The sequence below is a fragment of the Pholis gunnellus genome (genome assembly GCF_910591455.1).
Source record: "Pholis gunnellus genome assembly, chromosome: 22".
In the NCBI taxonomy this organism is placed as follows: Eukaryota; Metazoa; Chordata; class Actinopteri; order Perciformes; family Pholidae; genus Pholis; species Pholis gunnellus.
Window position 1 is genome coordinate 9,434,867 of NC_136549.1, and position 12,933 is coordinate 9,447,799.

Below are 12,933 nucleotides of genomic sequence, written 5' to 3' on the forward strand. Positions count from 1 at the left end.
TCTCTGCAGCTGTTGCAGGGAGTGAGTAATGGGTCGTGCCAGCTCCCAGAGTGCACTGTGGGAAAGAAGCTAACAGGGGAACAGCAGTATTGCATCATCACCATCCCTTTCACCTTGGATTCAGGTCAGTTGAATCCAATTTAATTTTAGTGCTTCCACTCAGAGTGTTCACTGTCAGCTGACCTTTGATGCTGGTCTCTGTTGGCAAAGCAGGACACGTGATGAGCGGCGAAGACCACAGTTACTGTTTCACGCCATCTGCTGGACAGTCACTGCAAGTGTAGAAATAAGGTTCGGGATCATTTGTTTGGGTTGTTTTAAACTTTTACATATTTGTATATTATTAACTAGTAACTTCAAGGAACAAAAGCTAAATATTGCTTATTTAAAAACAACCAATGTGAAAATAAGGGACTTCACCGGATATTAATAGGGACGTCTGACTTTGTTGCTAAGATAACCACAACAAACCATTCAGCCGGAAAGAAATCCGTGATTGAGTTTTGCAAACATTAACTGCGTGCTGTAACGTTATGCAATGCGTATGTATGGTCTTGAAATTTCATAATAAATAAAGGACGAAGTCGTGAAGACGTGCGCGAGGATTCAAGACATTCCAAAGTAAGACTTTTGCGTAAATCTTTTATTTCTTTGTTTACGACGAACACCGACGCAAACACAGCAACGTTACTTGCAAATAAAAGTCGTAAACTAGCGCGTACAGTTTTTAGCTAACGGTATGTGCACACATTTCACAATTTTATAAGTATTTTTTTAAATTAAAACGCGAGAGAAAACCACTATCAGGGTTTTTAAATGTGTGAAAGTGCATGCCATGTATGGCTGTCTGTCGGTCGAATTACATCCCGCATGTAATATAACAAACACCACATTTGTCTACTTTTTTATTGTTAAAATGGCCCAAAATGGGTTTGTTTATAATCTCAAAAACTAAAATGTGTCTTAATTCTAATATCCCCCGGAAACAGGTTTCCAACTCGAATCTTTCGCAATAAAAGCCAAAAAATAACACTAAAAACACTTATTTATTTAAGTGATACCCCCGTTTACTCTGCCTGTAATTTATTGTCATATCATTATTATTATTATGTATTCTGTGTCGTTTATGCAATAAAAGACTTAAACTCCAATTTAAATGTACTTACTGTATACTTTAATGTGTTTAATGTGCCCTTACTAGTATTTCCGGTTTGCTGGTATTTCCAGGTAGTTGAGCGACAGCACCTTTTACCTTGTGACTCCTCTACTGATTATTTGCAGTAGCCTTGTTCACCTCTCAGGAAATTACAGAGAGAGTACAAATATTGCAAGATACCCATCATGCATAGCGTATTGCTGATGTTTGTTTAGTACCCTATTATAAATACATTGCTCTCTCTCTCCCCTTGCTGTCCAGCTTCCTCCAATCGTCTACCTCACTATGTGGACGTTGATAGATGATTGGTTGATCGATTTGATCTTTCTCTATGTTTTGCATTAGTGAGTCTATTTAAGGAGCAGCAGGATAGCAGCAATACCAATAGAGGAGAAGTGGAGGTGGAAGAACAAGAGGAGGAGGAGGAGAGGGAAATGGAGGACAACCCTCTAGTGGCCCTTGCTCCTGATGCTGCCCTCCCAGAGGAGCAGCCCTCTGCTAGTACTGATGTGACTGCGAGCCCTGCTTTCCAGTACCTGGATGAGGTAAGACTCTTGCATGTCTGTAAATGATCACATTTCTTGTGAATGGCATTTCGGAGGTTTAATAGAAAAGTCGGATGTCATGTTTGACAGTTGCAGTATTTACTCTAACTAAAAAAAGAAGAAAATCCCCAATCATTTTATTTTCCAGCTAAATTGATGCGTAGAATATCACTTGGTACTCTTACAACGTTTACCTTAAAGCTTAATGTTTAAACAAAAGTGAATACTTGGAACTTGAGATCATCATGTGGATGAGCACAACACTTTTTTTATTAACTTGATCGTCACATGCAATGAACTGACATTAAATTCACAGTCCCACAGTTTGGTCATTAATCTTCTGTGAAGTTGAAATGAACTCATTCTTTGACTGGGTCGTTTTATTGAGTCAGCGCCTCACTAATTCATTTATTATGGGCCTCATCCCTCAATTTTTACAGCCGTCAAATAGCCCAGACTTCTGGGATTTCTTCTCATGGATACTTAAACGCGTATACATTTTTGTATACATTCATTAAGATGCTGGCATAAAGATGAGCGGGCATCGATACAATTTCAACCTACCAAACACTGCAATGTACACAGCACATGTAGATAGAACTTTATTTTTTTTTTTTGTATAAAAAGTGCATATCTTTTGGCATGACAGTTGAATATGAATGATAGAAAAGATCAATATTGTACACACAAAGCTCCAAATACACACATAATTACGATAAATGGTCACAATAATGCACACTTTATCATTGCTCAAATGTCAACAAATTAGACCTTGTATTGTATGACCTATGTATAATATAAAAGCTATCATACCTCACAAAATAAAATAAATACTGTACACGTCCTTAAAGTGAAACATTTCTCTCCCCATCCTTCCCATTCACAGTGTGTATAGAATGGATTAAATGATGCTATACAGTTGTCTAACATTAGGCGGCAGTATTGTACAAGTGGTGATTCAGGGATGTTTTTTGTTTTTTTTCTTTCTTCTACATGTGAAAACTGGTGTGTGACATCTGGAGATGAGCAGTAGTTCAGTGCCGCTAGAGATAACGGTGGAAATACAATTGGAACAGTTTTTCTTGCATCAGTGTCGTGCTCCGCGGCTGCTGTCAAGAAGAATTTACTTGAGCATCAATAATGCAGAATGTTCTCAGAAATGATCCAATAGAAGTTGTATCTCAGGCTGCATATTCATACGGGGATGTTTTATATTGTATAGGATGACAATACATTAGCAAAGGTTCCCAGTGTAATTAAACAAACGACACAGAAGCCATTAAGTGCACTGCTGCCCAAACGTGTGTAGGATATCACTTGCTGTAGTTATTTTTAAAACATTTTTGAACGGTTTGACTCTGACTCCCCAGCATGAAATCGTTTACAGTGGATTTCAGAGCCACTCAAAACTGTTTCATCAGCTCTCATATCCCTCACTTGAGTGGCTGCTGTTAATTATGAAACCATTTAGAGCGGAGAAAACGACAGCTCATTAGTTTTTACTATTACTGTGTGCTGTGCTGTGTCTCAGCTGGGTTTATAGGAGGAGGCAGCAGGACACAAAGTGGAAAAATGTCAGAGAAACAGTGAAAAATCTTTCACGGTAACCCTCCGTATAATATTATGGCCCCTGCAGGAGGCTGGCCTTTACACTGCATGTGCTTTTTTTATTTTTTTTTTATTAGTCCATCATCATTCATAGTCCATTGTCCTTTAGTATCATCATTTTAATCCAACATTTTGAAGGCCACACTCACTGCAGTGGGGAAAAAGTAATGGCACAGTTACATTTGTTCTCAATTATTTTTGTTGTTACTGCATTCAAACGGTCTAAAGGGCTTAAAGTTGCTTTTCCGGTGTACACGTATGCATGTGTAAATGTGTGCAAATGCTCGACTATGCTCATGTGTATGAGTTTCTGAGTTTCTACTTGTTCATCCATATTCTGTCTGTCTTTGTCTGTGTTCGTCCATCTATCTGTTCGTCTGGCTACATTCAATATTTACCCGTCCTCTTAAGGAGCGTAGTTCTTGGGCCGCATCATCATCTTGACAGTTTTGAAGGCCTGCCTGTAGTTAGTAGGGTAGTACTCTGTCGACATGTTGTGCCATGTTCCCCAGAAGATCCCGTTCCTGACTCCCTTGTACCTCTTGTGGTAGTACTTCCCGTTGAGGTTGGCGGACATGCAGGCAGCGAACCACCAGCCGGAGCTGTAGTAGGCGCCGCAGTTTCCGGAGGGATACATGTCGTTGTCGCGGTCGGGCGTGGAGAAAAACTTCTGGTCATGGTTGAAGTGCTTGTTGAAAATGATGGCGTTCCCAGCTGTCCCACTACAATGACACGTGGATATATTTATATACATATAATGTAGTCCTACTTATGAATATTTCATCACACACTCATTCACACACAGAATCTAATATTGTACCTGTAGCCACTGATCGACAGCCGGTAGCGAAGGTATTCATTGGCCACATAGAACTGGTCGTACTTTGCATACTCCCGGACACCCTCAAAGTCCTCCAGCTCGATGCGTAGGACCATGTCTTTGGCTTTTGTCATCAAGTGGATATGGTCGTTGCCGAGCCAGAACTCACTTCTACAGCAGAGGGGAAAGGAAGGAGGAGATAGGACAAAGTCACAGGAGAGATTATTTACAGGCTCACATGCTTGTGTACTTAATGAGAAAGTGGTTACAGTACATCTGAATTAATTTATCCCCAGAGGGGAGGAGAGGAAAGGAGGAGATGCAAGGTGAGAGTGATGTATCAGTAAAAGAAGGATGAGAGGAGACATTATTCTTTCAGTGGGAGGTTATGATAGATCTGTATGCATGAATATCAAGAGGTAACTATTGGTTATTCCTACAGGAGTACAGAGGGGAATAGAGAACATTTGCTGAGATTTGAATCCAGTTATAGTAGAGGCACTGCGTTAAAACAAAATATAGTCGGCATGAAAAAGCTGCTTCCCTCCATTTTCTCTTTAACACATTTTTGTTTTGTTCAATTTTCAAACTTCAATGATTCATTTTAGTCTACAAGTTTATTATCTGTAAAAAAAAGTTCTACGGTGGTAACTTCTATTCATTTAGTTGTTTTCAGTCATAGTGAGAACAGGTGGTGAACAATCACGGCTTGTGAGAACAGGTGGTGAACAATCAGTGATAGAGGGAACAGGTGTGCATAGTTAGTTCCTCCCAGCACTGAGTGACTAGGCACCGGGGAGGAAGGGTAAAACTATTTTGTAACAAATGACATTATGTTAAAGTCGGTGCACTGATGAGTGTGCGTAGGTCTTAAATATGTATTCTGCTTGTCTCCAGTAAGAGAGGACTCTTGAATTAATGCTTTGTGTATTGTTTAAAATACTTGTATCAGTCGAGTTCACCCCCAGGGTTACCTAAGCAGATGGTACGTTCCAGTTAGGTGAGGCTGAGAAGGTGATAAATGAGCAGTTTCTGGCCCACAGTTGTGGTGGGGGGGTGGGAGTAGGTGGCAGCTTGCTGTGAAGTGGTGGATTTTATTTGATTGTGGTTCTTGAGTTCAAAGTTGTTTTTGGAGTTTGTGTTTTGCCAAGTTTTTTTTTTTTGTCAAAGGTGATTTGTTTAATTCACTCCCATAAGTTATGGCGATATACAAGAAACAAATACAACTATGACCATCACATTTTCACAGACTTACAGTTTTCCAGTTCCTCACATCAACTACCCTGCAATATGAACTTATTGTGGTCATATCTGAACACCATCTTCTACCTACTGTATGTGGTATTTAAGCCTCATATTGTTCATACAAATAGAATGAAATTCAGTTTTAGCTTTTTCCACTAACGTTTGTAAAATACTTACAAGCACCCTCACATTTTTTCATAAAGAATAAGACCTAAAAAAAACCGAGCATTTTCCCCCATCCTAAGACATCTTTTGAGAGGAGCCTAGGAATGACACACAAGCCCCATTACCTTAGGTTCCCGAAGCCTTTCTTATACTCGGCCCAGGTGCGGTTGAAGCTGACAGACCCATCGAGCCGTTGCTGTATCACGGTCCATCCACCTCCAAAAGACTCCATGTCACAGAAGACCTCAAATGTGCCGTTGCGGGGGTCAGGGGTCACCCGATACACACCGTTCTTCCTCGCCTCCAGCACATTGTAGTCTGAACAATCCCGAGGGGCTAAGATGACTGCTTGGAGATACAGGGGAGAGTGAGGGGGTAGAGAAGAAAAGGGCTGTTTTTAATGGGATGTTACTGGATGATATTAAATATTCTTTTCACATTGCTCTGGCATTTGTCTCTGCCCGGCCAAGAGACAGTACTAACAACGGCCCCTGAGGCTGACGAAGACTGAAGAAAGGGAGAGAAAATGTGATAAATTAGCAGGAAATCCAGCTTTATCTCAGTTCTCATTCCTGCATACATTTCAGGGGCACCGTATTCAACCACAAAACAGTTCAGCATGTTCTTTCGCCAACGTGTTAGCAGATTATTCCCTGTTCCACGTGTGGATCAAACTGAAGTTCATCAAGCATAAAACCGAGTCATAGTCTGCTATCTTTCAGTAAGCAGAGCACCCTAACCTATCCTTTGCCTCTCAACATGATGTTCCCCTTTCTGGAAATCACAAGCAATACTCCGACATCAAAGAAAGTAAACGAAAGACCACGGGCCACTGTCGAAGGATAAAAGTCGGTGACCTTCCCCTGCGCCGCACCACAGGCCCATCTCATACAGCGCTACTACAGCAGCAGACGCTCGCTCCTGTCCCCCTGTGTCGCGCTGCAGGCTGCTGACCCCATCCAAAACCGAGGTCCAAAGGCTCCCGTCAGTTAGCATTTGGGAATTGAAAGGAACAGATTTGTCAAAAACGTGGGAAAGTGTAAAACTGGATTAGAGAGGCGTACCCCCTCCCCGCACGTTCGGCACCTGGGGTCTAAATCATCCTGACATTGGGCAGGCAGCATGTGGACCCCTGCTGAGTTTTTTTTTTGACGCATGCCTTTGCTGATACAGTTTTGTCATACTGTTAAATCAGTTTAGTGGCTTGGTGGATTATAATAGAGCAAAGGCAGTGGGGAACCATACTGATTACAGAGGGCCAGACGTCAGGTTTCTTGAAGCACAGGGAGGGGACGAGAAGACAGAGTAGAGTTTTGTTTTTCTCTCATGATTGAACGAGAAGGTATTTCTGTATATGTTGCACAAAATAAAGGCACCATTCAGATTTTCGGGTGCTTTGACTTTGCAGCCGTTTTGCACACAACCTATTCTGAAGATGGCTGCAGACGGTAGATCACTCCATGTGGAGAGCGGCGTGAGAGACGAGCGTGAGGTTAAAAAGTGTATCCTTGTCACATTAACGGCGCTGTCTGCCCTCGGCATTCAAAGTGTTGTAAATTCTTCCAATGTCTCCTTCACTTGAAGTGAATGTAGTTCCTTCACTTCACATCCCGCCCTCCTTATTTGTCCTCATCTGTTTGGGCAGCCAGTACTCTTAGGCGGACGAGAGCCATCTAATTTGACTCCCTCTGGCACAGTGCCTGCCCTAAATAACTCAGCCACTTACAGATGCTTTGGCTGCTTTCTTGCTCGCTAACCAATGTCCACAAACAGCGGTAGCCTGCTATCTTAAAGGCTGACAACTGTCTTCTTGACCAACCCCATTGTGTATCTGTGACTGCACACAGATAAATGATTGGCATGAGAGGAAGACGACTCTGTTGACAAGGAACCATGCTCTGTGACAACCCGTAGTCAGCTACGATTAGCACCTGTACCGGAAGGAAATGTGTATCCTAAGTGATAGGATAATCTTTCCCAGCAAAAGCATAGACGACTGTCTGTTTTGACAGAAAGAATTTCTCATCAAAAAGCAGCACCCTTCCTTTCCGGGAAGTTGCGCGTCATCACATTGCAGACGAACAGTTTCCGACAGCGTCACGGACTGGGCATCCATTCTTTGTTTTGTAGTTGAGTTAATGTAGCTGAACAGCAACATGAATTGCTATCCAGTCACCTCAAGGCCGTTATACATCTGACAGGAGGGAAAGTGAAGATTAGTGCTTGCAGCAGGGCAAAGTGGGGGGAAATGAATGCTTACAGCAGTGAGCTGTGAGTGATTAAAGCATCTTGACAAACGAACCGTTAGCCTTGCTCAGCGGTGAAATTGCAATTCTGCACTGGCCTGAAATGTCTGGGTAATGTACGCCGGTGTTTTATTAGCTCTCTTCCTCATCAGCTGCTGTATTTTTGAGCTCGGAACAAAGAAGTTTGGGATGAAAAAGTTAGAAAAATGCATTTTTTTAGCATCCTCAGATGCCCTTTTCTAAAGCCACTTGAGTGTAAATGTTGTTTTGAACTGTGTAGTGTAGCCTAATGAGCCGCACCAGTGTGGCTGGTTTATAAATCCCTGTGCCTGTGTGAGTGGTTATTAAAATTTGCTTGCCAAGGCGCCATCACTACAACTCCTATCTGGGTTGAAAATCCACATCTGTCTCACATAATATCTCCTGGAAATATTATCTTGAAAGGATCTTCAGACACCTCAGGTCTGCCTGCTTTGGAGGAAAACTGAATTTTTAATTTGGTTTGTGCAAGTCTCCAGCAATGCCGCGATGATTTATCCACAACTTGGCAGGGAAACCATTTAACCATGAATTGCTTCACTAAGCACTTATGACATTCAGTGTTCATGGCATGGACTGTAGAGGGACATAACCATCAAGCATCTGGTGCAGCAATTTTAGGATTAACAGACTTCACATTGTAAATAAAATAGGATTGGTATGACATGAGTAGCATGAGGGGAAACCTCTCTAAAAGATCTGAAGTGTGAATTTCATATCAATCGTCGCTCATGTCTTTTTGAAGAAGACATATCACTACAACAGCAATTACCACAACTGTTTATACTCACGTTGTGAAACTGCAGAAGTCTTATCATTACAGACAGTTTATTTCCATGGTAACAACAGCTGTCTCATGTCTGCTTTTTTTTTTGGGATTGACTTTAGACTCCATCAGGCACGATTTCCTAACTTGCGGCGGAATAATTTGTCGGTTCTTGAGTGTAACATGACAGATTGATGTACAAAGACGAGTGTTACTGACCCTGCGTGCCATCCGTGACTAATGTTGGGAAAGCGGCCCACATTACTTCTCGTGTTGTTGTCAAGAGATAATGAGAGCTAGTTGTTTTATGCAGGAATGAGCACTCAAGAGCATGACCTCCAGAGGAAGCGAGAGGCAGGGGTAAGGCACCGGTAAATGGGATTAAAAGAGAGAGGGAGACGGCAATAAGTTAAGACAAGAGGAGGAGTGAAAAAGAGCGGAGATGAAGGAGAGATGACGAATAAACTGAGGATGGATGTATGAGGGGGAGAGAGGACGGGATTAAAGGAGAGTTTGAAGGAGAAAGTGGCAAGTTTAGGGGGAAAGAAAACGCAGACGAAGAAAGAAAAGCTGGGATTCCCTTCACACCACTGTCCCAGCTAATCTATTTAGGAATAAGCTCTGTTTTCGACATAAAAGCCCCAATATGGTGTCACATTCACATTCACTCATGCAATACTGGGATATTATTCATTTCCACTCTGAAAAGAGGCCTGCATTTCAACTGTGCCCTCATCCAAATAAGCTTTTACATCAATGTAAAGCGGAGTGTTTGGTATGCTCGGCTAGTTTTCAATCCCTATTGATACGTTTTTACACATTCTCCATCGTGACGCTCGACCTCCATGAATATCTGGACCTTCCTCTTTACAGAACTGAACCTGAATCTTGAAACTGTGGGCTTTTTTTTTTTAATTTTCACATTACGTAGTAGCGTAGGCGCCAAGTATCTGTCTCTCTATCTCCCTCTCCCCTTTCTGAGCTTCTGCATATGGAGAGCAGCGGAATGTCAAGGCACTTGAATTTGTTGTATAAGAGGTAATTTGAATTCTCACGTTGACGCCTGTTGTCATATCGCTTCACTCATGTACAGTGTGACCTCCAGCTATTTTGCCGTGGTCATTTTTGTTATGGCTGCACTCAGCCGAATGAGGCTCTGTAATCGCAATGTAGTGGACATGTGAAGCATTGGCAGACCCTCACTTAGCAAAGTGTGAAGCTGATGGAAAATTCCTCTCCTCGTGATTTTACGTAATCTCGCTCGTATCGGTGATAGCGGGGGCGTTTTGCAACAAACCACCGTGTGTAGTTGTCAATGTCCTCGTCAGCCTGGAAGCTTTCATTTCCCATTTCCCAGAAAAGCAAGGTCTCAATGGGCGAAGGTGACCACCCAGAATCGGGTTGCTGGTAGTGATTACAAGTCGCCATGTCCACTTGGGCATGATTGGATAGATCCCAAAGCCAGAAAATTACCCTCACGTCAACCTCAAACTGCTGGATGTGTGTGGTTGTGTGTGCGTGAGTTCGCATTACCATAACAACATCACATCTGTGGTGATTTTAAGGAAATAGAAAAGAATACAAAGAGAAGAGAGAAAGAGAGAGAGGTATTCTTGATCATGCTCAGAAAGATAGCAAAGATGGAACAGAATGGAATATAACACAATAGAAAACACACAGAGTCAAAAGAGAATACATGTATAGTAAATAGCCGAGGAGATGGAGAGACCTTTTTAGATGGATTCAATATAGCAAAAAAAAAGGGTACAATCAAAGTAATCTTAATTAGATCAGGCTTACACTGAGGGGTGTTCTGCACGGCACACTGGGTAGTGCACGTGGAGCTGAGTTTGTTGACCACTCCGCTGATGTTCTCCACCCGCCTGTCCACCATAGCCTGCACGTTGTCCATGTTGAGCAGATTGAGCCCCTCGAGACGCCCCTGCACGGCCGAGATCTGGTTCCTAGCGTTGCGCAGGCTGGCCGACATCCTATTCAGCTTTCCCTGGGAAGGGCCAGAGGGAAGGAAATGATTTTCTGTGCACAGAATACAAAGCAGGTGGATTACCCAAGTCGCTTCATTGTTTTACCAGCCAATTTGAATTTTAGAATAGAAGCGCGTCTGCGTGATGGCTGGCCGTCTGCCAAAGCGTCTGTGCGAGTCAACCAACTTTGCGGCCGTTTGGCTGGCGTCTAACGCCGAAGCCCTGTTTACAGTACCAGGAATTTTCCCAGGTGGATTGGTGCCATGTGGGACTTCACAGGTTTTTTTTTAACATCTTGCCAGTTTACATTCCAGCTGGGTACACTTGAGTGGGCACATTTAGGTGACTTTGTTCCTCCAGTGTTTATAAAGCACACTCTAGTTTAGTTTGTTGAGGTCAATGTCACTAAAACCTTCACAAGGCGGACAATGACACTGGCTTATGGGACATGACATGGCCTTTGATGGTAATACAGAAATTGGTGCAGTGCCCCTATTGTTTGTACAGACCTCTAAATATTGTTTTTATGGCACAGATTGTCTACTGATTTTAAACCGTTCGAACAATGATTAAATTATTGATTATGTGAATTTAGATTAGGCTGACAGAAAAACTAAAAACTAATTGTATTGACAGAAAGATGTTCTGAATGTACATACTGTCGATATGCCCAGAGGTTTCATCTTTGCATTTAGTGTAAAAAAAAAAAAAAAATGCCCTCATTCATAATGAAGTGCTGCATTTTCCAATTAAAAGTGTTAAAAAAAGTGTCTCTTTTTGTGTGAGACTGAACTGCGCCTCTTACCTGCATCTCCTGCATACTGCTCGGGCTCGGTGTAATTTTCCCAAAAATAGAACCATGCCCCACTCCAGCAACGTCCACAGTAGCTCCAGGGACCATCCCATCTCCCCTCTCCTCTTGGCTGGACCCACCTTGCACGTCCTGTCCTGCCAGGTCCAGTCTCACTTCTCCCTCAGCATCCTTCTGAATGGGGACCTGCGTCTGTCCCTGGTCAGCTTGCTGATTTCCAGAAGCTCCACTGCCCCGTGCCCCGCGGCACTCCTGGCACCCGCTTTTCAGCTTGTTGACAACCTCCTTCAGACTCTGCAGCTCCTTCATCGTCTTCTCCAGCAGCCTGAACTGCTTGGGCAGCTGGATGGTGAGGGGAGGCAGGGTGAGCTGGTAAGGGCAGTCCTCCCCCTCCTCTGCCCCGGCCCCGGAGCTCCCGCACTGGCCCGAGGGTCTCAGTTTAATGGGGCAGGAGGTGGGAGTCCCAGTTTCAGATCCTGAAGAATAGGATCCTCTCGCGTCCCACCTCTGGTGTGAGTTGACGGGCAAGTCCGCCGCCCGGCTGATGCGCGGCACCAAGGTGGCTGTAAGCAGGAGGCTGGCACAAACGCAAAGCACAATTGTCCTCATTTCTTTTCTTTTTTTCCCCCGTATAAGATTTGTAAAGGAGAAATAAATGTCCGTGAAGTGAAAGTGTCTGCAACTGCCTCTGAAATGAACTCAAAGTGTCTGAATGCGTATAGTGGTGTATGTCTGTGCCCTGCGGCTGCAGATTGAGTATGTGAATGTATGTCCAGTGTCCTATTGGTTAAAGAGTGTATGCGAGTAGGAGCACAGCCTGCGGGAGGGAGAGTGCAGAGGAACTGCCGCTGCCTCAGATAGCTGTGTCATTAATATCAGGACGAGGGAGAGAGAGAGAGAGAGGGAGGGTGCTGAGTTGGAGAGGATGGGAGGGGCAGTACTATTGCGTAATGCAAAACACCATATCAGCAGCATTGTGGCGTGTGGGAGAGAGAGAGAAATTGAGGCAGGGAGGGACGTCGAGAGAGAGAGGGAAGGCACTTTGCCTGCAGTCGGTGCATGGTGCCGTCCCGCCTCACTCTCTGCTCATTTCCCTGAAGAGCGAAAATGACTCACAGTGCACAGGAACTATCCACTCAACAGATTTTTAGGGTGATGTTTTTTTTTAACGCTATGTTGTTTTGTAACTTTGTATGTCCGCAGCACAAAAATGTAAAGTCCTTGTCTCCTGACCCAGTTCAGATTGCAAAACCTTGTTGTAAATTCTCCAAAGTAGGCTTAGGTGGGTCTTAGGTGGGTACAAATAATGTCAAATCCATGGCCAACAGCAGCGATGAAGAGGGTTTGTTTCAATTACGACAACCTGTTTTTCTGGATTTACATAGACCGTATATGAGAATTAAACAAAGTCTTTGTGACGTCAACCATTGGTTTTTAGACTCAATTTTGAAGCCTTAAGTTTTGATGGTCGCCATCTTGTTTTTTGGCCGTTGCCGTCTTCGTATTTTTGAGCTAGAAAGTGACACGAAAGGGTGAGGCTCGGTGAT

At 43.3% G+C, this 12,933-nt stretch overlaps 2 protein-coding genes across 2 annotated transcripts in view; one reads left to right on the forward strand and one right to left on the reverse strand.

The window, feature by feature from the left end:
- Positions 1-926: 926 nt before the first annotated feature.
- The window catches only part of ccdc146 (coiled-coil domain containing 146), a gene marked incomplete at its 5' end in the record, with an annotated part of 41,229 nt that continues 29,222 nt past the window's right edge, over positions 927-12,933 (forward strand). The window contains 2 exons of the mRNA XM_079183698.1: positions 927-930; positions 1,502-1,701. Of these exons, the coding sequence (XP_079039824.1) occupies positions 927-930; positions 1,502-1,701 (204 nt within the window). The remainder of the gene's footprint in view (positions 931-1,501; positions 1,702-12,933) is intronic.
- Positions 2,291-12,210, reverse strand: fgl2a (fibrinogen-like 2a). Its single transcript, XM_079184165.1, has 5 exons — positions 11,381-12,210; positions 10,391-10,595; positions 5,665-5,884; positions 4,130-4,300; positions 2,291-4,031 (listed from the first exon to the last, which is right to left on the reverse strand). The coding sequence occupies exons 1-5, from the start codon at positions 11,993-11,995 to the stop codon at positions 3,716-3,718; spliced, it is 1,527 nt and encodes a 508-aa protein (XP_079040291.1). The 5' UTR covers positions 11,996-12,210; the 3' UTR covers positions 2,291-3,715.

Excerpts from the sequence above, each read along its gene's own strand:
- fgl2a (XM_079184165.1), bottom strand. The coding sequence starts at position 11,995 with ATGAGGACAATTGTGCTTTGCGTTTGTGCCAGCCTCCTGCTTACAGCC. Across the intron at positions 10,596-11,380 it reads GCAGTATGCAGGAGATGCAG|GGAAAGCTGAATAGGATGTC; the intron begins GTAAGAGGCGCA and ends GGCCCTTCCCAG. Across the intron at positions 5,885-10,390 it reads CGTGCAGAACACCCCTCAGT|TCATCTTAGCCCCTCGGGAT; the intron begins GTAAGCCTGATC and ends ATCTCCAAGCAG.